This window comes from Hirsutella rhossiliensis, assembly GCF_020360975.1.
Source record: "Hirsutella rhossiliensis strain HR02 chromosome Unknown scaffold00017, whole genome shotgun sequence".
Classification (NCBI taxonomy): Eukaryota; Fungi; Ascomycota; class Sordariomycetes; order Hypocreales; family Ophiocordycipitaceae; genus Hirsutella; species Hirsutella rhossiliensis.
This window is the reverse complement of record NW_025408683.1, coordinates 215,813-241,806: the sequence shown is the minus strand read 5'-3', so window position 1 is coordinate 241,806 and position 25,994 is coordinate 215,813. Positions and strand designations below refer to the sequence as shown.

The following is a 25,994-nucleotide window of genomic DNA, read 5'->3' as shown; positions in this document are numbered from 1 at the left end:
ATTCCCTTATAGACTCCGTATTATACCTTATTAGTCGTAAGGTGCTCTCCCTTATAGTTATAGCATTAGACCTTAAAGTAAGAGCAGCCTTAGCTAGCCTTATAGCTAGGGCAGTTATAATCCCTAGTTAGGTGCTTTTCCGGGCAAAAGGCACACCTAATAGGCTGCCGGCAGGTCCGGGGGTTATGGCCGAAGGAAAGGCACCTATAGCACTGCGTGCGTATAGTATATTCCTTATAATTCACTGCCTCGATTCGCAGTATATAGTGCGAAAACAGAATTTCTAGCGGGTCATTCCATCTGCATAATCGCTTATTATCCTTTATCACCCTTCACAATCTAGTTGATTCTCGTCTCGTCATTTCTCACGCAGAAGGCTCTAAGAACCACGGCAGGAAATATAGTTTATTAACTCTGATAGATCCCATCAGATCATCTTTTTTTCTCGTGCTTGCCATTACGCTTCTCACTTGTTCGACAGATTCGAAGATGCAGCAGCAAAAGCCTCCCGGATATGGTTGGAATACTCTTCCTGTTGCTTGACCTTGGACGAGAGAAAGTTAGCAGCCTCGCGGTCCCAGTAGGGCATCACCCATCGACTGAACTCGTCCAGGGCTGCATTGCCGAGGTCTGCAAATTTCGGCTGGATGTGGAACATAAATATAGCGTATAACGCGCTCGGGCAATCCAAGGCTTGAGAGTACCAGAAGCTCCCAGTCTCCCAACATTCCTGGATGATTCTCGTATACTCGCCTGACTGGCGCTGTGCTAATTCTTCAGTTTCAAAGGCATCCATAAACTCCCGGTGCACCTGGGCGTACTCGTCCAATTCATCTCCCACGAGTTCGTCAATACCCAGAGCCGATTTGCCAATGCCTGGACTGGAAAGCCACCACGGTGGGCTGAGCATCTCGATAGGACGGACGCATGCCCACTCAAGGTCGATGAGGCGGGTGATGTGCCAGTTACTGTCGACGAAGATGTTGCTCTGATGGAGGTCCGTCAAGGTAAGGACAAACGGTCCCCCGCGAAGAAGTCGACTTGTGAACTTTGGGAGCAGTGCTCGCATGGTCGTTAGGGCAGCTAGCTGCGCCTCGCCATCACCTTGGTGATGAATAGAGTTTGGCTGGTGCCGAATACGGCTATCGTGGCAGGCGAGAATGTCCAAGTAGTATGGCTCTACGGATGTGTAGGTAAGGTCCCGTGGAATGTGCGTCGGAATCTGACGGTTTTCCAATTGGTGAAGTTGAAATGTAAGCGGACGGTTAGTAAGAGAGAGAACGCCTCGGTCATCCACTGTCCACGAGCCTATTCGTGGAAGTGGGACCTTAGCGAGAGACAGCATGATGCGAGAGAGATCCCGGAAGAGGTTGGCTCTCCGGTCTTGGTCGCTACGGCGGTCCTTCCATGACTCAGAAAGCATGTTGCCCTCGTCTACGTGTTCGATTAGCAGGTACCCATGCTCGAGCAGGTTCCGGCGAGGGTGTGAAAAGTAAGGGGAAAGCGTGTGTCCGGATATCCATGGTATAATGTTGCGCAAGTACCATAGGATCCGGATATAAAACGGTTCGTTCTCGAGCGCCGTAAACTGCATATTTCAGTCAGCATATGACGTGGTTCTCGAGGAAGGGTTCAGTAGCAAGTACCGACTGTGTTCCGGGGAACCCAAAGCCCAGGAGCCGGGGTATAGGGACAGTAGGACAATTGCGCTGCAACCAAATATAGGTAGCCGCCTCACAGCGCAATTTCTCGTCCACATTGCCAGGATAATATTCCTCACCAGTCTTGTACGGCAGGGGAAATCGGATGATGGCCTGTCGAGGCAGATATGGCCGAGGGTAGGTGATGTGGACGGGGATGCAGGTATTAAAACTACCATGGATCCACTCTCTGAGCTCCCCGAGCTGAAGACCGGCTTGGGGAATATTTAGGTGGCGGGAAACGACTTCTGCTATCTGGGAGCGGTGGCGGTCGAGGTAGAGCCAGAAGATGGCCCGTTTCTCCGGGTAGGATAAGTTCTGAACGATGTCTTCATCTTCTTCTAGCGCCTCCTGAAGAGTAATTCTCCCTTTGAGGAGTGGCAGTGTGGTCTCCATTGAAGCGAAAGATCGGGGCTGGTGATGATGCTAGATTGCGGAGGAGACTGCGAAGTGGACGGGGCTAGATGGAGGCGGGTAAACGACGGCAAATTATTACTAATTCGTTTCCTGTTTACTTTCCTGTCTTGGCCTTGTTGAATTCCTCTGCTGCCATCTTGGCCTCCTTCTCCCTCTGGATCTCACGCTTCTCCTTTAATTTATCCCTCTTGGCTTTCGCTGCGTTCCCTGTTGTGGACAGTTGTTCGATTGTTTTTTGGTCGAGTAAAGCATCGTTCATTTTTTTAATGTCTTCTTTCGTCCCGCCGCTCATGTTTACGACTTCGACACTATTATAGTGGACGCTATACTCGGTAAGCAATTGCTTGAACTTGAGACATGAAGAAATCTTTAACCTATACAACTTGATGACTCGTATAAGGGATGCAACGGAAATGGGTGATTGCATGCCGGCTGTGCTTGACAAATGGGTCGTCGTCTCTTTATAGCTGGAGCCGTTCACAATATTCAGCAGAGTAATAGCATGCCTCCTGCATGCATGATGCAGAACAGAAGGGGCAAAAATGCGGGCTCAGTTGCATCCAAGATGGACACCCTAGCCATGCTGGCATGGACTTCCTAGAGTGGTGTGACCGGTACGGTGCTTCCCCCTCATTCCGCACATCAGTTGCAGCCCTTGGACGTGTCGCCATTCAGCCCTCTCTCAGTGGACGGCAAAAACATAAGGTCTAATTGGTTTATCTAAACGCGAGTTCTAGACTTTATTTTGGAGTGCGTTTGATGTTTCTTTCCCTTCGGAAAATATTTGCAAGTGGGTAGAAACGGGCGGCTCTTAAGAAAATAGCTATAGGCGCCCAAAAGAAAGAGGAGGCTCGAAGGAAGGAAGCGCAAAAGATTTAACGAAAGCAAAAAGCGACGAAATAAACAGCCCTCGATCTAGAGCAGAGGAGGCGGCGGGCGGTGGAAATAGAGAGAAGGCAGCAGGTAAAGGAAGCTAGGCGGCACGAGAAGGAGACTAAATCTCGCGAAGAGAAATACTTATTAATGAGTAGGTATAAGAGGTTAGAGTTATGCCTAGTAGACCTAATAATTATAGAATAAAGCCAAGTGTCTCGGTTCTGCCCACTAATCTTAGCGACATTTGACGCCGTCCCTGGCGGTCTCGACCGGCGCTAACTAACCACACCCCACCCCTCCTCCTTATCGTGCTCACGACCCGGAGCCCCCAACACAACCCCCTTGCCGCCAGTTTGCTGTAATTTAAGTAGCGCGTCCTCGGGGACTATAAAAAGAGCTAATGCGCCTCACTATCTTCACTAGTTTACTCTCCCTATCCCCTCTTTTAATAGGCGTATTACCGTTCCTATCTTAACCTTATATACCGGTAGCCGTTTACTAGCTCCTATATTTCCTTATATCCTATTCCTTCGCTCTCTTCGTTTATCTATAATAGCTATTTATTATAAAATAAAGAGCGCCCTATAAGCCGCTATAAAGGGCCGGCATAGAAAGACCTTACTTTATAAGTAGGTATAGAGCTAATAGTTAGGAGCTAAGGGCTATTATAGCCTATATAAAGAGTTAGATAATATATTATTCCTTTAGCTATTAAACGCGGATATAATAAAGGTAAATATATACTATATTAAGAGGAGGTTTATAAGGTAAGTTATATGTCTCTTATATAAGAAATAGTAGTTAACTAATATCGCTAAGGTATTACTCTAGTAAAAGATATAGTTATTAAAAGAAAGTAATTAAGCGTTACTATTATAATAAAAGGCTTATTATAATATTTCTATACTAGATCTATAAAACGTATATCTAGCCTAGGCGTAAACCTATAAAGAAGAAAATAGTAAACTAGTACTAGCGAGACTTTAAGATACTTTTCTATTATTATAATAAGGGGCGAGTAATTAATATAAATAACTATAAGGAGATTAAAAAGGTACTTACCTTACGGCCGCTCTTACTTCTTATAAAGAATAACTAACCTATTTAGTTTATAAATAGTACCTTAAAAGTTAAGTTTTACCTTAACGATTAGCTTAAAAATAAACTTATTATAAAGGTAAATAACCTTTTACTAGGACTTACGTAGTACTAGTCCTATAATAAAAGCGTCTTTCTAACTAAAGATTACTATCTTAACCTTTTTATTATTTTACTTTTCTAAGTATATACTACTTATCGGCTAGCGGAACTAGTAGATAGAACGAAAAGTAAAATAAGTAATAACCTACTACTTAACGACCTAGATATAGACGATGCGTCTCTTACGAAGCGAAACTTTAGTAACGGCTTAATAATATTTAAAAAGATATAGTTAATAAGTAATAAAGCTTATAGGTAAGTAGACTAAAATAAAAACGAAAAGGCTACTAAGGCTAGGTCGGAATCTAAAGTAAAGTTTACCTTTTAACCTAGATTAGAATCCGATCTAAAGTCTAATAATAGCGCATTTAAACTTTTATATAATAATAGCGATAGTTTAAGTAAGACGAACTATAATAATAATAAGCTTAATAATACTAAGGGCTAATAAAAGGGTAAAATACCCTTTTCCGCTACCGCCCTTAATCCTTATAAGTTTACTAAAGATAGGTAGTAAGTTTAAAGGTATAAAGCGTTATATTATAAGGATATTATTCTCTAGGTTATATAAGATTATAATAAAGGAGGAAGAGACGTCTTAGTAATAGAAGTTTTCTTTTACTACTATAAAGGGTTAGATAATAAACCTAAACCGTATGTTTTACCTTAGACTAATTAGCGGATAGCTTAGAATTCTTTTACTAACTCTTTAAAAGGACTATCTTCTTAATTCGCGAAAATCCGCTCTTAATACTCTATCCTATAGTTTATATCTTAGCGCGAGCTATTTAAGACGATATATTTAAAGTATTTAGTTTATAGCACGCTATACCTTTCTTTTCCTTTAAATTATATAAGAAGGTAATAAAGGTAAACTAAAAGCCCTTAATAGTAAAAATATTAATTTTCCGCCGATATATTTATATAGATATTAGTAAATAAATTATATTAGCGACGGACCCTATAAAGTATTTAATATATACTTTCTATCTTAATAGAATTAGGTCGAATTTAAGATCTAAGGAGAAAGAAATATCTTATTACTTATAACGCGGTAATATAAACGCCCTCCTTAGGGTCGCACCTAATATAGTTATAGACTAAGTTATAAGATATAACCTAAGAACTAGCTATCTAGTAAATATATACCTAAATCGTTAGGTAGGATTTAATATATAAGATATATACTTAGAAAGGGATCTATCTATAAGGGCTTTTGCCCTATATAGGCCTAGACTAGGGTCTAGGCTAAGTCTATATATAAGCGGCCTCCGCGCTTATATAGGCTAGGCCTATACTTCTCTTCCTTTTCCCCCTTATAGATTATTAACCTTCTTTTAATAGACTATACCTAAGCCTACGCCTCTACTTACTTTATAATAGTATAATCTACCTTTTATTTTACCCTCTTTATATCCCTATATATAGAATAGCTATTTTTAGCTGCCTTTAAAGCTAACGTTTAATTACCTAGTCTAGTTAAACCGCCCGCGCTAGTATATACGCACGCGAAATATCTATACTCCTATAGTCGTAAAATTAAAGCGAACGTAATACTTAGTTCGCCTAGGCAATTAAGAGCCTCTTATAATAGTAGGGCTCCGTACGACTAAGAGCGGTACTACTATACCTTAGTAAGTTCGACGGCTCCTCTACAGAGCTTAAGCTATAGCTACTTTATATAGAAGCGAAGCTCTATACTAATAGCGCCGTAATAAGGGATATCCGCGCCTAATTCGACTATCTTTACGTAAGCCTATCCCTATACCTATAAAGGTATCTCTTACCGTTTACGTATACTAGTATAAATAAACTAGCTAACCTCCTTATAAAGCTCTTTACTAATTATAGTAAACTTAATATAGCTAAGTCGGTAAGTTAGGAGCTTATAACGCTCTATTAAAAGCGGAATAAAGCTATTCCGGCCTACCTTATACGGTTTAAAGAGGTGCTTTATTAAGTAGATATATATAGCTAGCTTAACGCGGTAAAGTATAATTACCTTATTACGAGCTTAAATATAAATTAGTATACCCGTTTAAGTAAAAGGTCTATACTATTAAATATATATACTAATCTTATCTACTTTCTTTATAAGCTTAGTAGTAATAAGTTTCTTTTTTTATCTTTTTCTATAATATAAAAAGAGGATAACGCTAGTAATATAATAGATATCTCTATCTTTACTTTAAGGACCGAAGATAGAAAGAGGTAGCGATAGGAGGGTCGCTATATAGGCTATATTAGTAAATCCTACTAGTTTTTAAAGTACCTGTGCTAGGAGGCGTAGGTAAACGTACTCTAGGTAGTAAAGGGGCGTATACGCTAGGACGGAAAGGAGGTTAGGTTTAACGATAGCGACTCTAGTAATAAGTAATCTTAGTAACGCTTTTATAGGCTTTATCGGCGTCCCCTTATATACGGTAGTAGCTACTATAGGGATAGGATATATACCTATAGCGACTAAAAGGGTAGCTAAGATATAGGAAGGCCGCTAATATAATATAACTATAGTAAAAGGGAGTGCCTATATAGCCCTATATAAGAGGGAGCGGAGCCTTATATACCGGAGTACCGTCCCTTATATTATAGTACTAGGAGCTACTACTATACGCCGATATAGGAGGGGCGGGATACTATAAGCTTACTAAACCTAGCTATACGCTATTCTATATGCTTTTACTCCTTAGCTAAAAGTACTAAAGCCTAACTCTTAGGGCGCAGCCCTTATTAATAATATAGTCTATCTAAGAAGCTTACTTAAAAGGGTATTATACGTTATTTACTAACGTTTTTTCCGTGACTAAGCGTATATAGTCTATATAAGGGTTTTATCCCCTTAAGCGCGGTATTAAGTATTATTTAAAGGCGCGCTTCTTTAAAAGCTAGGTAGGGGTATAATATAAGGGCTTTTGCCCTATATAGGCCTAGACTAGGGTGTAAGCTAAGTCTATATATAAGCGGCCTCCGCGCCTATATAGGCTAGGTCTATACTTTTCTTCCTTTTCCCTTTTATAGATTATTAACCTTCTTTTAATAGACCGTACCTAAGCTTATACCTTTACTTACTCTATAATATTATCTACTAATAGACTAATACGCGCCTTTATATATATAAGTATTTAATATAACCTAGAAGGTTTAAAGGAGATTCCTAAGTCTAAAATAATCGACCTTAAACCTAACCTAAACGTAATTAACCTTATAGCGTAAGTTAAATATATAGCTATTTAGATTTAGTAAGAATATAGATTTATTAAGAATACGCTTAAGGACGTTAAGAAGGCTTATTAGTAACTATAGCGCGACCTTAAAAACCTTAAAAAGGCCTTTAAAGATAATATAATAAAGGTATACTAAGAGGCTTCCTATTATTATATATATAATTAAGTACTAGAAAAGTAATTAAGTAGGATAGTAATTAAGGTATAAGCTAAGCCCTTATTAAAGGAGCGGACTTAACTATAAGCTCTTTTATAAAACTTTAGTATAAATATATACCTTAAAGATATAATAGATCGAAAAGTTTAAGCTATTAATCTTATAGTACTTTTAGCTTCTTATTATAAAGTACGCTAGTAGCTATATCTATTACTACCCTATAAAGATAATAGCTTAGAAAGTTCTCTTAATACTAAGGTATTACTAAAATATAAGGAAATTCCTCTTATATTAAGGAAGATATAGTATATATATTATATTATAGATAAGTAACTACCTTATATAGACTATTTACGCGCGTTTAGCTATATATCCTATATAATAAACTATATTAAGAAGGTTTATTTATAGTATAAGCTAGATAAGACTAAATTTATTTACTAATATCCTTAGTATAAATAGTATAGAGACTTTCTTACTAGCTTAAGCTATTTAAAAAACTATATATAAGTAGTATATAGTATTAAACTTTAGAAATAATTTAATATAGAAAAATATTACTTAGCCTTAATTATAGTACCTAACTAGTTAGGTAAGTAAGTACTATAAGTATCTTATAGTAAATTACTATAATAAAATAAAGCCTTATACTTTAGTTTTACTTTTAGTATACTATTTAATATTTAGCCTTTACCTTTATAGTATAGTAGTTATATACCTAAGAGGACTACTAGCTATAATACTAAAGTCGGTTCGAATCTAGCTAAGGGCATAATTAATTTTTAGTTAGACTAGTAGACTATACTAACCTACTTATTAATTAGCTAATTAGCGCTTTTAGAAGCGCTTATAAATATACTAGTAGTCTAGCCTTATTATAAGTAGGCCGGCCCGGACCTCGCCTACCTAGACCTAGCGACGAATTCGTTAGGACCTCCCCCTAACCTTAGTCTAGGCCCCCTAACTAGGAAAATAAAAACCTAGGGCCGATACTAGTAACTCGATAAGTACGGCGCGAAGCTAGTATAATAACCCGACTACCGGCCTAGCTAAAGGCTAGTATTAAAAAGAATTTACCCGCTAAGCCTTATAGCGGAAAAATAAGGTAGAGCTAAGGAAGATATTATTATAGGATAAGGTTAAGGATAATTATATAATTAACTATTAACTAAAAACGCTCGTACTACCGATTAATACTATATACCTTATATATATAAAAGAGTTACTTTCTAAGGTTACTTTATAGCGGGGCTAATATAATTCTAACTAACTAAAATAATACTTAAGATAGCCGGCGTAAGATTCCTATATATTATAACCGCTACTTAGTATAAGGGCGGACTAGCTATAAAAGAGGGGAGGGTTTTCCTTTAAGTACTTTAGTTTTTCCCTCCTATTTAACGCCGAAGTTCTAGATACCTTTAGATAGGTTACTAGTATAATCTTAGTAATAATATTTAGCCTTTCTCCTTAAGCGATCTTAAAGATAGCTGATTTTTATAGGGGATAATTAGAGGGTCTTAATAAGTAGTCTTACTAATCTATAGGGAAGATAAAGGCCGGATTTACTATACTAATAATTTTTCCTTAAATTTACGGCTTAAATAAAGGTAGCGGCGTTAGTTACTATTTCTTAGTAACCTAAATCTCGTCTATCTTCTTTTATAATAAGGGGTCCTCCTTAAGAGACTATTATATTATTTCTTATAGCCTCTTTAAAGGGTTAAATCCTTTAGGTCGGTTTTCCTTAAAGACCTACTAGTATTATAATAACCTATAGCCTAGGGATTTATAGGCTAGGTAGCCGATTCGTTTAGTCTTCTATTTCTTTAAGGAATCCTTATCCTAGTTTAAAAGGTCTGCTTAAAACTCCCTTTTTTTACCCTTTATTACTAGTTTTAATAAAGAGGTTCGATTTCGATTAGTTCCTTAATTTTTCGACTAACGGACTAAAAGGTCTATTAAGGGACTAGTTAGGCCGGACGGACTAACGGGGCTAGGCCCGGAGCTATAGGCATAGCCGGCGCCGGGGTAGCAGCTATAGTTAAAGACGGCGTTAAGGCTCTTAAGGGAGGAGGAGCTAGAGGGGCAGCTATAGTAGTAGTAGTAGCAGGGGCCGTAGTAATAAGGGCTATAGTAGCTTTAAGGGCAGTAGGTCGAGCCGTCTAGGTCGAATGCTAGCTATAAAGAAATAAGACTACTTACTATTATACTTTAATAGCCTCTTCGTCTAGTTCCTAGCTAGCTTCTTAAAAGATAGTCGAGTAACTATTACTAATAGGCTTTATTAGTAGAGATATATCCTATAGCTACTAGCCGGAAAGAGCTTCTATTAAGAAGTATTAGTTAGCTTCCTTAAGGATATCTTCTTACTTAGCTAGCTATAAAAAGGCTAGAAGGTTCCTAGTAAAAAAGGCTCTTAAGTAGGCTATATAGGTCTTCTTAATACGGTTAGTTATATAGCCCCTTAAGGGAGCTATTAAGGTCTTAAGCTTTAAAAGCTACTACCTAAGAGTCTCTTCCTCTTAAAAAGAGATTAGCTTTATAGTATTAACGGATTCCGTTATCGCTATATATATAGTAGTTAGTAGCTTTATTTTATAGAGGTATTCCTTATAGTAACTCTTATAGTTACCTAAGGTAGTAGAAAAAGCTCTCTACTATATAAAGGTTAGCTTAAAGAAGAGGGAAGCTCCCTCTATAAATTCCGTTACCCTAGGATAAAAAGGGGGCTTAAGAGGGTCCTACTTATTAAAGAAGACTAAATTATAGATAGTTTTATTTATACGAGCCTATAGCTCCTTTACCTACTTATCCTAATCTTAAGGCTTTATAAGAATCGTCTTATAGACTATAGGGGCGGTAGAGTCGTTTTTTAATATTATTATAAAAGAGGGTAGAAAAGTTAGTTAAAAATTAGCTTTTTTAGTAAGAGGGGTAAAAGGGAGCCGTAAGGGATACTAGAAAGGTGCCTTTTATAGTAGCCGGAAGGTATAGGAATTCTATTCCTCCTAGGCTTATAACTATCGCGAAGACTATTATACTATATAGGTAAAAGTAAAACGCGCTCTAATAGGTGCGCTGTAATTAATATATATAACTAATAACCGCGTTTTCCGATATACCCCTTATCGCGAAGACTATTACGCTACGTAGGCAAAAGTAGAACGCGCTTTAATAGGTGCGCTATAATTAATATATATAACTAATAACCGCGTTTTCCGATATACCCCCTTAGGGATCGCGGCTCCGCCGGGATTCCTAGACCTAAGCCTATAACGCGGGAGTTAAATACTAAGCACCGCGCCTATTACCTAGGGAAATCTAAGAGAGAGAAGGGTATATAGCTATCTATAAGTATTACCCTATAACGCGTAGTTACCGGAAGTTATAGGGGGTAGTTTACTACCTCCTCCTAGGCTTATAACTCTCGTAAAGAGAGATATAAGAAGTATATATAAAATATATAAAGGTAAAATTAAAAGTAAGGGGTCGGATAGGTAGGGTAAAGATATTTAATTCTTATAAGGGTAGTAATTATAAGAAGGGAGTAATTATTATATTACTTTAATTCTCTTTCTTTCTTTTATCTAACGCCCCTTTTTATACTTATTTAGTATCTTAATTAATAAAGAAGATCTTACTTAAAGAAGCTATTAATATCCTCTTAACTACCGAGCTTTTTACTAGGTTTTCCCTTTATTTCTAGCCGTTACTAGTATATCCGTTTTATCTCTCGCTACCTTTATAGGAAGCTATCGCTACTTTTACTTCCCTTTACTCCCCCTACCCTTCTTTCTATACCTCTATTTAGCTCCTTCTTTTAAACTAGTTTTTTAGCTTCCTAGGTCCCTCTTACTAAGGGATATCTCTAAGAACTATAAAATTAAGCTATACTTCGTAATACTAATATACTACTAATATATTCTATTAAGAACCCTACTTTATACTCCTTCTTCCTCTTTATTACGTAGTATTATATAATTCCTTAATTTTCTAAAATTCTACTATCGCTTATATACCTTAAGAGGTTATAAGCCTAGCTTACTCCTTTTAAGCTAGGAAATTTTCTACGTATAAGAACCTTTAAAATCCCTCTTTAAAAAACCTATTTAAAGTTCCTATCGAACTTCCCCTTAATTTCTTCTACCTTCCTACGCTCTTATACTCCCGATTAAATTACTCGATCCCTACGAACGTAATAATACCGAATTTATATAAAATAGGAGGATAAAAAGAATACGAATTTTCTAGACTTAAGGGAAATTCGAATTATACTCTTTAAACTATAAAGATAAAAGCTATCCTTATAAAGGAAAAGCTTATTACTACCTTAGAGTAAGAAAATTATATAAAGACTATAAAAGTTTTATCCTAGATTTTTCTTTAAGTTAAAGATAGCCCTTTAATATAAATTAAGCATCTAATAAATACTAAAGCTACTTAGGATAAGCTTATAAAGCTATATAATCCGGAGAATTTTTCGTTAAATTATTTACTTATAAAGTAACTCTTTAACCTAAGTCCCTTAGACTCTAAGTTAGAGAAATACCTATATAAGGTAAAGGAAATTTACGAGGATTTAAAATCCTATAATATAGAAATTCCGGAAGTTAATCTTATAGTATAGATCCTTAATTACCTTAATAGGGAATTTTAGAGCTATATTATAAATATTACGTAGTGCTATCGGTATAATTTTATAGCGTTTACCCTTAAATCCCTTATAGCTAGTCTTTTAGACGAAGCTAGAAGAATAGAGGATATAGACAATACTTTTAAAAAAGCTTTCCTTCTAAGAAAGAAGCCTTAGAAATCCTATAGAAATTTAACGGATACTCCTTATTATAAGGAATATAAAAAACTAGGGTATTTTATAGTAAATTACTTTAAATTATATCCTAATAAGGCATATTCTTACTAGGTCTTAAATAAAGAAAAAAAGGATAAAAGAAACCGAATTTCTAAGAAGAAAAAATCTTCTTTTTTTTCTTTTTTTTCTTCTTTTAAGAAGAAATCCTCTTCTTTTAGTAGTAACTTTACTACTAATAAAAGAAAGAATAATTATACTTCTAAATAAGATTTAAAGGAAGAAACTAATAATATCTTAAATATAGCTTTATAAGAAGAAAATATAGACCTTAATATCGACCTTATAGACCTATCTAGGGCTCCGACTCTTATATATACGTTTAAGGATTTAAAGGTAATTTTAACCTTTATAATTACCTTTATAGTAAAAGCTAATAAATACTCCTTTTTAGGACCTTTAAAGGCCTCGATTCCTAGAATAAAAGAACTAGTACTAAAGGTAAGAGATAGAGGATTTCTTAATTATAAGAATAAAAGGATCTTTAATTTTATATATAATACCGGAGCTACTAGGTATATAGTATTAAATAAGAATTTCCTTATTAACTATAAAGAGATTAAGTCTAAAGTATACTAAGGAAATACTTCCTTTATATTAGTAAAAGGAAAGGGGGATTTAGTATTTAAGTTCCTATATAGTAAAAAAAGGTATATCCTTTAAGACTACTTTTATTATCTTAAAGCGTAGCTTGATTTTATAGTTCTTAGAGATATCCCTTAGTAATAGGGACCTAGGAGGCTAAAAAACCGGTTTAAAAGAAGGAGCTAAAAGGAGGTATAAAGAAAAGGGTAGGGGTATAAAGGGAAGTAAAAGTAGTAATAGCTTCTTATAGAGATAGCGAGAGATAAAATAGATATACTAGTAACGGCTAGAAAAGAAGGGAAAAACTAGTAAAAAGCTTAGTAGTTAAAAGGATATTAGTAGCCTCTTTAAGTAGGATCTTCTTTATTAATAGAGATACTAAATAAGTATAAAAAGGGGCGTTAAATAAAAGAAAGAAGGATAATTAAGGTAATATAATAATTACTCCCTTACTATAATTACTACCCTTATAAGAATTAAATATCTCTGCCCTACCTATTTAACCTCTTACTTTTAATTTTACCTTTATATATTTTATATATACTTCTTATATCTCTCTTTATAAGAGTTATAAGCCTAGGAAGAATAGAATTCCTATTCCTTCTAGCTACTATAAAAGGCACCTTTCTTATATCTCTTATAGGCTCTTCCTTTACCCCTCTTACTAAAAAAGCCGACTTTTAACTAACTTTTCTACCCTTATTTATAATAATATCGAAAAACGATTCCTTTACTATCCTTATAGTTTATAAGACGATTCTTATAAAGCCTTAAGATTAAGATAAGTAGGTAAAGGAGCTATGGGCTCGTATAGATAAAACTATCTATAATTTAGTCTTCTTTAATAAGTAGGACCCTCTTAATCCCCCTTTTTATCCTAAGGCAACGGAATTTATAAAGGGAGCTTCCCTCTTCTCTAAGCTAATCTCTATATAATAAAGAGCTTTTTCTACTACCTTAAGTAACTATAAGAGTTACTATAAGGAATACCTTTACGAGATAAAGCTACTAACTACTATATATATAGCGATAATAGAATCTATTAGTACTATAAAGCTAATCTCTTTTTAAGAAGAAGAGACCCTTAGGTAATAGCCTTTAAAGCTTAAGACCTTAATAGCTCCCTTAAAGGGCTATATAACTAACTATATTAAGAAGACCTATATAGCCTACCTAAGAGCTTTTTCTACTAAGAACATTCTAGCCTCTTTATAGCTAGCTAAGTAAGAAGAAATCCTTAAGGAAGCTAACTAATACTTCTTAATAAAAGCTTTTTTTAGCTAGTAGCTATAGGATATATCTTTACTAATAAAGCTTATTAGTAATAGTTACTTAACTATATTTTAAGAAGCTAGCTAAGAACTAAATAAAGAAGCTATTAAAGTATAATAATAAGTAGTCTTATTCCTTTATAGCTAGTACTTAACCTAGATAGCTTAACCTACTACCCCTATAGCTACTATAGCCCCTCTTACTATAGCCCCTACTACTACTACTACTATAGCTGCCCCTCTAGCTCCTCCTCCTTTAAGAGCCTTAATACTATCTTTAACTATAGCTACTATCCTAGCCCTAGCTCCGCCTACTACTTTAGGCCCGGTCCTATTAGTCCGACTAGCCTATCTAGTCCCTTAATAGACCTTTTAGTCTATTAGTTAAAAAATTAAGGAACTAGTTAAATTAGAACCTTATTAGAATTAGTAATAAGGGGTAAAAAGGAGGGGTTTTTAAGTAAACCTTCTAGACCGGGATAAGGATTCCTCGAAGAAATAGAAGACTAAAAGATAAAACGGCTGCCTAGCCTATAAATCCCTAGGCTATAGGTTATTATAATACTAGTAAGTCTTTAAGGAAAACTAACTTAAAGGATTTAAACCTTTAAAGAGGCTATAAGAATTAATATAATAGTTTCTTAAGGAGGACCCTTTATTATAAAAGAAGATAGACGAGAATTAGGTTACTAAGAAATAGTAACTAACGCTACTACCTTTATTCGACCTATAAATTTAAGGAAAATTCGTTAGTATAGTAAATCTAGCCTTTATCTTCCTTATAGATTAGTAAGACTACTTATTAAAACCCTCTAAATATCCCCTATAAAAATTAGCTTTTCTTAATTCTAGTACTTCTTATTATAAAGTAAGTAAAGGTATAGGCTTAGGTATAGTCTATTAAAAGAAGGTTAATAATCTATAAATAAGAAAAGGAAGAGAAGTATAGGCCTAGCCTATATAGGTATAGAGGCCGCTTATATATAGACTTAGCCTAGACCTTAGCCTAGGCCTATATAGGGTAAAAGCCCTTATATTATACCCCTACCTAGCTTTTAAAGAAGCGCGACTTTAAATAATACTTAATACCGCGCTTAAAAGGACGGAACCCTTATATAGACTATATACGCTTAGTCGCGGAATAAACGTTAGTAAATAATATATAATACCCTCTTAAGTAAGCTTCTTAAATAAATTATATTATTAGTAAGGGCCGCGCCCTTAGAGTTAGGCTTTAGTACTTATAGCTAAGGAGTAAAGGTATATAGAATAGCGTATAGCTAACTTTAGTAAGCTTATAGTATCCTACCCCCTTTATATTAGCGTATAGTAGTAGCTCTTAGTACTATAAGATAAGGGATAGTACTTTAGTATATAAGGCTTTACTCCCTTTTATATAGGGCTATATAGGCACTCCCTTTTACTATAGCTATATTATATTAATAGCCTTCTTATATCTTAGCTGCCTTTTTAATTACTATAGGTATACGTCCTATCTATATAGTAGCTACTACTATATATAAAGGAACGCCGATAAAGCCTATAAAGGTATTACTAAGATTACTTATTACTAGAGTTACTATCGTCGAAGCTAACCTCCTTTTTATCTTAGCGTATACGCCCCTTTATTACTTAGAGTACGTTTACCTACGCTAAGAGGCGCGGGTACTTTAAAAACTAATAGGATTTACTATTATAGCTTATATAGCGACCCTCTTATCGCTACCTCTTTTTATCCTTAGTCCTTAAAGTAAAGATAAAGATATCTATAGTATTACTAGCGTTATCCTTTTTTTATTTTATAGAAAAAGATAAAAAAAGAAACTTATTACTACTAAGCTCGCAAAGAAGGTAAATAAGATCGGTATATATATTTAGTAGTATAGACCTTTCGCTTAAATAAGTATACTAATTTATATTTAAGCTTATAATAAGGCAATTATTCTTTACTATAATAGCCTAGCTATATACGTTTACTTAATAAAGCACCTCTTTAAACTATATAAAGTAAGCTAGAATAGCTTTACTTTACTTTTAACTAAGCGTTATAAGCTCTTAGCTTACTAACTTAGCTATATTAAGTTCGCTATAATTAATATAAAGCTTTATAAGGAGGTTAGCTAGTCTATTTATACTAGTACGCGTAAATAGTAAGAGATACCTTTATAAGTATAAGGATAAGCTCGCGTAAAGATAGTTAAATTAAGCATAGATATCCTTTATTATAGCGCTATTAGTATAAAGCTTCCCTTTTATATAAAGTAGCTATAGCTCGAGCTCTATAAAAGAGCTATCGAACTTACTAAGGTATAGTAGTACTACTCTTAGTTATATAAAGCCCTACTATTATAAGAGGCTTTTAATTACTTAAGCAAACTAAGTATTACGTTTACTTTAGTTTTATAACTATAGGAGTATAGATATTTTATATACGTATATACTAGCGCGGGCGGTTTAACTAAACTAAGTAATTAAATATTAGCTTTAAAGGCAGTTAAAAATAGCTATTCTATATATAGGGATATAAAGAGGGTAAAATAAAAGGTAGATTATACTATTATAGAGTAGGTAAAGGTATAGGCTTAGGTATAGTCTATTAAAAGAAGGTTAATAATCTATAAAAGGGAAAAGAAAGAGAAGTATAGGCCTAGCCTATATAGGCGCGGAGGCCGCTTATATATAGACTTATCTTAGACCTTAGTCTAAGCCTATATAAGGTAAAAGCCCTTATACTTCCCTTAATATTTATAATACCTTCTTATAATTCTAGTCTTTTAAGAAGGTATAAAGGGAATACCTTATTACTAGGGAATTAACTATATAGATAAAAGGGTATAAAAGGGTAAATTTTATAATAAAATTACTTAATAGGTTTATATAAATTCTATAGCGAAAAAGGGTAGCTTTTTACCCTTAATATTTAACGAGCTTAATTTCCTTTTACTTTCTTTAAGAGGAAGGAATTTTCTAGGATATAACTTCTAAGCCTATAAGGCTAGTCTAAAAGAATTAAACGATTATACTTATTAAGGAGAAATTTAGTTAATTTATTCTTAAATTCTAACCTATCCTTAAAAAGGAACCTCTTAAGAAGTTAGCTTTCCTTACTAAAAGGGTAGGTTCTAAGGACCCTCTTTTAGTAGCCTAAGGAAACGGTCTTCTTTAGTATATACGACTTAGTTACTTAGGGCCCTTAGCTTTATATAAGCTAGGCTAGTAATAGGGCGTTTAAATTAAGGGCCCTAAGACTATTAAATATAAATACTATAGCTAAGGGAAGACTAAGAGATAAATTTTTAAACGAACCCCTTTATAGCTAGATTAGCTATATAAGGAAATTTAGGTTAACTAAACTAACGTTTCTAAGGACTAGGAAAGCTTTATTAAGGTAATGTTTTTTATAGATACTTTTTTAAGGATAGTTTTCCCTTATTTCTTATAGACCTACCTAAGTAAGTATAACTAGTTTACCTTCTAGGACTTTACTAACTAAATAAAATCCTACTATAGCTATAAGGTAAAGAAGATACGGTTTAAAGGAGAGTTATTTATAAAGGATATCTTAAATTAGCTTCGAAAAAGAGGTATTTTATCCCTCTTATTAGCACCGAATACCTAGGCCTAGAAAGAAGGGGTAGAAAGATTAAGGGGTACTATAATAGAAAGGGCCTATATAATAAAACTTACTATAAGGCTTCCTTATAACCTTTAAAGGGATATCGTTAAGACCGCTTATTACTTTTAGAACTAAACCTTAAGAGACCTTAGGGACCTAAGGGACTATAAGGACTTAGAGACGCTTTTTAAGACCTAAGGAATAAACTAAAAATCCCCTTTTAAGCTCTTTATAAAGAAAAGGGCCTTACTAGTTTACCTTTATACCTATAGCTATAAGGTATACGCTATAACTACTAATATATAGCTAAAAAGGAAGAAGAAAAGAGAGCTTAATCCTAGAGCTTTTATTAGTTATCTTATTAGTTATAATTCTATAAATATCTTTTAGATCTAGATTCCTTTTTTATAAAAGGTTATTTTAACTAAGGATATAATTTTCGATAAATCTAGCTTCTTCGATAAAAAGAGGGATTAATAGCTCCTCTTACTCTCTTAACGTTAGCTAATTTAAAAGATTTAAATCCCCCTTTCTTAATAGTCTTAATATAAGAGTCTTTAACTATTATAGGTTATAGGCTTAAGCTACGGCCTAAGCCGTATAGTTACGTGCGGAGGGCCGGATCCCGTATATATATATATAGGCTAGCCGCGTATAGGAGAGCTCTATATAGCTTATTAATATTATCCTACGGACGGCACCTACGCGCACGCCTCTGCTTACTCCGTGATAGTATAAGCTATTAATTAATAGATCTAATAGATATCTCTCCGGAGAGGGCGCCTCCCCCTCGAGGAAGCACTCCGCCCCTCCCCGGACGGATAGAAAGTATCATAGCTATCCTAGAAGCGATTAGAAGCGCGACGGCTAGCGAGAAGGACGAGGTTCTCGCTATACTAAGGGAGCCGTCTACGAGACCGGCTTTAACCCCTACGACCTCCGCAACGCCGGTTACGGCGGCGACACTACCGACGAGGAAGCCGCTCCCTTAGCCGACTTAAGACGGTAAGCCGGAGTCCTTTTACTTCTTCCTTAGCCGGCTATAGACGAAGTTTATAACCGATAAGAAATAGGGCCTAAATAGCTATCGCGATATAGCGTAGTATTCGCTCCTCTATACGCTGCCGGAGCCCTAGATACGGCGGATCTCTAGATTCTAGGATAAGGGCGGCCCTAGGGGCAGACGCGACCTATAAGACTTCTTCTAATACCTTATATATACGTTCGGCAACGTATAGGAGCGGGAGAAGGCGTAAGATAGGCTATAGACCCTTAAGTAAAGAGACGGATAAACCTTTAGCGAATTCCTTCCCGATTTTAAAGAGACGCTCTTATAAGTAGCGGGGACTACGGTATAGAAAGATAGCGCGAAGCTTATATAGCTACGGAATTCGATCACGCCGGCCCTATAGGAGCTACTTATCCCCGTAATTATACCTACTAACTATAGCGAGTACGTAAGCCGGTTAATAAAGGTAGCTTAGGGCTATGAGTAAACGCCGCGTTTCTAGAAGCTCCGTAAGCGCACGCCGTATAGCGGCGACGGGATTACCGCCCCTCTATAAGATAAATAACCGGCTATCGACACGGACGGGGACACCTTAATATCGGCTACCCGTATAGACTAGGCTAAACGCGGTAAGAAGACGCCGTCGACTACCCCCTATACCGCCTCATACTCTAAGTAGCGGGCGAAGTAGGTAATAAGCGAGGAAATCGGGAAGAGGAAGGCTAATAGCCGCTGCCTACGTTACGGAGTATCTATATACTTTATATTAAAATGCCCCTTCCTTTTAGCTAAGCGGCCCGTAGCGGTTTAAGTAGCGAAGATAGAACCGCTCCTCGCCTTAGACGATAAAGAGGACTCCGCCCCCCTAGGCCTAGAGGAAAAAGAGTAGCTCCGGAGTAAAGACAGGCTCTAGAGCCCTAATTACTAGTACTAGTAAAGGAGAAGGAAGAATTATCCGCCTATATAGAAGAGGAGCCTACTTTAATATAGGTTATAATTAATAACTCCTTACCCGTTGCTGCCCTTATAGACGAGGGCTACTAGTGCTACGCCGTAGTTAACGAGGCGCTTACGCGAGAGATATAAGTGCCGGTAGAAAAGATCGCCTTAAGGTAAGTAAAGGGCGCCTTAGGCGCGATAGAGGGTACGGTAATTAAGGGCATTACGTAGCTAGCTATAGAGGTCGACGGTTACTATAAGCTTATCGTAGCCTATATAATCCCTTAACTAGAGTTTCCCTTAATCCTTAGGAAACCCTAGTTATTATATATAGAGTTATACTCGGTTCCGTACTAAAGGAAGCTATAGTTTAGGCCTATATAACGGTAGGTCCGCTATAACGATAGTTCTATAGGCATAGGACTAGGCGTGCGAGCTTTATACTTAGTATAAGAAGTCCTTACCTCTATCTTTATAGGAACTATACGACGGGTAGAGCGGGGGCAAGGCCGGGTAGCGGCTAACGTAGCGGTCTACGTAGTTAGCCTAGCGGATATCGATAAGGCCCTTTAGACAAAGAAGCTAAAGTCGCCCTCTAAGCTACGGTAATAGATACCGGAGCGCTTTTACGACCTCCTACCGCTATTTAAGTCCTAGGAAGCGGATAAGCTTAACCTATATAAGCTAGGGGTAGACTATAGGATCGTACTCCGTACCGATAAGAAGGGGTAGGAACTACCCGCACCGTTCGGACCGCTATATAGTATATTATACGCGGAGCTACTAGTGCTAAAGAAGACGCTAAGGGACCTCCTAGATAAGGGTTTTATTTAAGTAAGTAGCTCTAAAGTAGGAGCGCCGGTCTTATTCGTGCGTAAACTAAGGGGCGGGATACGGTTCTATTACGACTATAGGGCCCTAAACGCAATTATAAGGCTAGACCGCTACCCCTTACCCCTAATCTCGGATACGCTCTATAACCTTTTAAAAGCGAAGTAGTTTACGAAGCTAGATATAAAATAGGCGTTCTATAAGGTACGGATCTTAGAGGGTAATAAGTAGAAGACGGCGTTCTATATACGCTACGGCTTATTTAAGTAGCTTATAACGCCCTTTAGCCTCTTAGGAGCGCCCGCTACCTTCTAGCGTTATATTAATAACATACTTTAAGACTTCCTCGATAAGTTCGCCTCTATATATATAGATAATATCCTTATCTATATAAGCGGCTCCTACGAGGACTATATATAGAAAGTACGGAGGGTCCTAGAGCGCCTCTAACTTTATAGGCTCTACCTCGACCTAGATAAGTACGAATTCGGGGTTAAGAGGGTTAAGTACCTAGGCTTTATTATCTATATAAGCGTAGGTATATAGGCGGACCCCGTAAAGATCTAGGCGATTCGGGACTAGGCTACCCTAACTATATAAATAGGCGTACGGAGCTTTCTTAGGTTCGCGAACTATTATAGGATATTTATTAAGGGCTTCTCCTATATTATAATGCCCTTAAACGAGATTACTAAGAAGCGGACTGCCTTTCGCTAAGGGCCTATATAGGAAGGAGCGTTCCGTACGCTTAAGGACCTATTCTCTTAAGCCCTAGTATTGCTCTAGTAGGACTTCGACTAGTCTACGTTAGTTAAAGCGGACTATAGCGGCTAGGCACTTAGAGGAACGCTCTCTTAGGAGGTAGACGGGCGGAAGTAACCGGTAGCGTTCTACTCCCGTAAGCTAACCCTAGCGGAGCGGAATTACGCTATTTACGATAAGGAGATACTAGCGATTATTAGCTACCTCGAGCAATAGTAAGCGGAGCTCTAGAGCTATAAGAGCTTCGAGGTTCTTATAGACTATAGGAACCTCGAGTACTTTATAACTTACTAGCACCTCTTAGAGCGGTAAGCCCGCTAGGCGGAGTATCTCTTACGCTTTAACTTCTCGATTAAGTACCGCCTTAGGCGGGACTCCGCGGTCCTAGACGCGCTTTCCTAGAGGGATTAAGACCGGCCAACGGGAGCGGATATCGAGGCCCGGGATCTATAGCTTATCCCGTAGGAAGCACTACGGACTTATATAGGAGCTTCCCTAATAGAGGAAGACGCGGTTCCCCCCGCGCCCTTGCCTCGGTCCGGCGAGGAGGGATAGACCGGCCCGGGGGCACGCGCGGCGAGAGTGTTCTAAGATAAGGCCCTTTAACGCTTATAGGATAGGATAGCGGCTCTAGACCGTACCTATAAGGGCGTGCGCCGCGCCGTTAAGTCCGGCGCTCGACGCTTAGATCCGAAGCTAAAGCTAAAGGTATAGGTAGCTAACTACTATATCGACCTACGGGGGCATCTACGCTAGCGGGGGAGACTATAGGTACCGGGCGCACTATATACTACGGAAGCTAAGGAGAAGGAGGGACCGCCGGAGCTAGATAAACGGAATAAGCTCCGAGGGAGGCTAGTCTAACTTATCTATAACTCTAGCGTCGTAGGTTACCTAGGCAGATAGGGCATAGTAGTAGGCCTTATAAGGGACTTTTACTAGCCCCTCCTATAGTACTACGTTCGTCGCTTCCTCTGTAACTACGATATCTATAGCCGCACGAAGATCTAGAAGGCGTAGCTTAAGGGGCTGCTTAAGTAGCTTCCGGTACCCGACCGGTTCTATACGTATATATAGATAGACTTTATAACGGACCTCCTACTTATAAAGGGCGGCAACCGCTATATATAGGTAATTAAGGACCGACTTAGTAAGTCTATAGTATTAAAGCCGATGCCGTCTATAGATATAGAGTCCTACGTAGAGCGCTTCTTATAGTACTAGGCCCGCTCGTATAGCTAGCTAGCCTCTATTATAAGTAATAGGGGATCGAATTAAACTAGCTGCTTTTAGTAGTACCTATACTAGCTACTTTAGATTACGTAGCTACTTAGTATAGTATATTACCTATAGACTAACGGAGGGCCCGAGAAGGTTAACTAAAAGGTATAGGCTTACCTATAGGCTATCGTAGCCCGTAACTAAGTAGACTAAGACCGGTAGCTCCCCGCGGCCTAACTTACGTTAAATAGTAGACTATATACCTCTATTAAGATAGCCCCTTTCTTTATAATATATAGCTTTAAACTACCCTTATTAGTTCCCTTTACCGTAGACGTAGTAGCGGAGTAGTATAGTAATTTATTACTAGAGGGCCGCGCCTCCGCGTTTATATAAAAGCTATAGGAGACTATAGATTATTACTAATCCGCGATAGCCGCCGCGGTATAAGATTAAGAGCGGCACGCTAATAAGACTAGGGCCCTAGTAGATAGGTTCGCGGTAAGAGATAAGGTATAGCTAGACCTCCGTAACTATAGGTCGGCACGACTAAAAAAGAAGCTTAACTAGCTATACGCGAAGTTTATAGTACGGAGGGTTATTAGCCCGTAGGTTATAGAGCTCGATAGTCTCTTAACGGGGGTCTATAATAAGATTAATATAGACCTCCTTCGTAGAGCCTCCTTTAACCCGCTACCTAGATAAGAAGTAGTAGACGCTTAACCGCCCGTAATCGAGGTAGAGGGAGAGGACGAGTTTAAGGTCGAAGAGATATAGGCCGCGTGCTAGAAAAAGGTTAGTAAGGGGAAACGCCGGGAGGTCCTCGTTAAGTAGCGCGGGTATCTCGACCCTACGTAGGAACCTATATATAAGTTTACGGGAACTATAGCCCTCGATAAGTTTAAAGCCTTATTTAGAACGGTAGACGAGAATAATAAACTAATAGACTACCGATAGTAGCTTAGGCTAGGACTACGAAGTAGGTAAAGTAGAGTAGGTAGTTATAATAACGCGAGCGTAATTATATAAGTAGAGATAAAAATAGCGTTTATTTTAGGGCAGAGCCCTTAGATTACCTAGACCTACTCCTTATCCTTATCGTCGTCCTTATCCTTATCCTCGTTATCCTCCTCTACCTTATTAGCGGCGGCGGCGCTCTCTAGGGCGCTTAGGCGGCCCTCTAAGCCCGCGAGCTAGTCGGCGGCAGCGGCGGCTCCGGGGGCTCCGGGGGCAGGGGGGGCCCGGCTAGTAGCAGCGGCGGGGGCGGCGGCGGGCACGGCTAAGGGGACCGCCGATAGGGCGACGGAGGCAGTATCCCTAGTACTAGGAGAGTTAGTAGCGGAAGTAGAAGAGCTAGATAAGAGGAACTTACTTAGGGACGAGGCCCTAGCGCTCGAGGGCGCGGAGATTACGGTAGGCGGCGGCGGCGGCGGTAAGGCGCTTCTTAGTAGCCCCCCGTACCTGCCTATACGCGCCGGCCTTCTAAGCCGACGCCGTAGTAAGTAGGACGGGAGGCGCCGCCTTATAGGCGCGGCCGGCACGCGCGTACTAGTAATAACTGCCGCTACGGCGGCGCCTAACTTAGTCGGCGTAAGGGAGCTCCTACGACGCGCACCGTATATAAGGGGCCGCGCGGGCGGCTCCGGCCTATACTTAGCGTTTATGCTTTAAGAAGTTAGCGGAAAATAGCCACCACGCTCGCTAAGTAGCGGACTTACGGGGGTAGTAGTAGCGGAGGCGGGGGCAGAGGGGCCGGGCGTTACGGCCGGCGGCGGGGACGGCGTCGTTACCCGGAAGGGCAACGTAAGGGCGGCCAGCGTAGTAGAGGCAGAGGCGGCGGCGGTAGGCGCGGTCGCGGGGGCGCGGGCAGGAGCAGCGGCAGCGGCGGAGCCGTCGTCGGCCGTGCCTAGCACGGCGTCGACGAATAACTCCGCACGCTCCGAGAAGGAGAAAGCAGGGGAGGGGGAGGTAGATATATCTACCGCGGAAGTTAGTATTATAGATTATAGCCTCCCGCTCTATAGGGCGGAGAACTTACTAGTTAAAGTTATTATTATTAGGGCTATTATTACTACTATAGCTATTATTACGAGTATACGTTAATAAAGCGGCCCGTATAGCTAGGAATAGACTAACGCCTTAGGTAGAGCGGAACTTACCTATTACTACTACTACTACGGTTAAAGAAAGAGGAGAAAGAAAGGAAGGAGGAAGGGGGGGATACCGCCTTATATACCCCTAGGTAGAGGAGGCTACCTAAGGCCGAGGGGACGGGCAACCTAAGGCTTACGTAGGTCTAGGCCGGCCGCCGGCTACCTAAGGGCGTATATAATAGGTTACGCCCCTATTTAAACGGCTAGCCGGCCGATAAGTATAGAGCCCGGTTCCGGCTACCCGGGCTAATAAGCGCGGGGATAATAGGGCTAGTAGGGCTAGCACGATTAACGGAAAAGGGTAAGGTAGAGCTAGCGGCACGGGCCCTATAGTACGGAAGCCGTTAATAGGGCAACGCCGCGCCGCGCTTAAGGGAGGGCATTATATAAGAGTCTTTAACTATTATAGGTTATAGGCTTAGGCTACGGCCTAAGCTATATAGTTACGTACGGAGGGCCGGATCCTATATATATATATATAGGCTAGCCGCGTATAGGAGAGCTCTATATAGCTTATTAATATTATCTTATAGACGGCACCTACGCGCACGCCTCTACCTACTCCGTAATACTTAAGAAGAGGTCTTAGATAAGGAAATAAAAGAAGAAACTAACGTCGAAGTAATTAAGGATAACGCTAACTTTAAAGAAAAAAAAGAAGCTATTAAATTAAATAATTTAAATAAAGAAGGAGACTATAAGAAAGCGGTAGAGCTAGAATATACCTACCTTTTTATACCTCCTCCTTTATAATAAGAAGATCTAAAAATAGCTTTTTCTATTAATCTTCTTATTTTAACCCTTTTATTTTATATTATTACTTATATATAGCCTCTAAGGCTATAGTAAAGCTAGTAAGGGCCTAGGCCCTTATTAGTAGTCCTAGCTAGCTATAGAGCCTAGGGGCTTATAACTAATTAAGGAAAAGGTAGCTATAAAGGTAATAATAAAGGAAAGGTTAGTTTAGTTTCTTTTACGCGGTATTTTTCCCCCTTAAAGGCCCTAGGGCCCCTAGGTTACTCCTTTTTAAGCTACCTAGCTATCCCTATCTCTATTTTAGCTAAGAAGGTTAAAAGGGCTTCCCTTCCTTCCTTAAAGCTATAGAAAATAAGTAGGCTAAGGGCCCTCTTTTATCTCTTAAAGGTTTAGTAAAGGACCTCTCT

At 38.3% G+C, this 25,994-nt stretch overlaps 1 protein-coding gene across 1 annotated transcript; it reads right to left on the bottom strand.

Annotated features, from left to right (window-relative positions):
• Nucleotides 1-466: 466 nt before the first annotated feature.
• Nucleotides 467-2,096, bottom strand: HRG_10745 (phosphotransferase enzyme family domain-containing protein; the record flags this gene model as incomplete). The annotated part of the gene is made up of 3 exons (XM_044869215.1): nt 467-1,179; nt 1,228-1,588; nt 1,647-2,096. 3 exons carry the CDS (start codon nt 2,094-2,096, stop codon nt 467-469), a joined length of 1,524 nt encoding a protein of 507 aa, XP_044715564.1.
• Nucleotides 2,097-25,994: the final 23,898 nt, after the last annotated feature.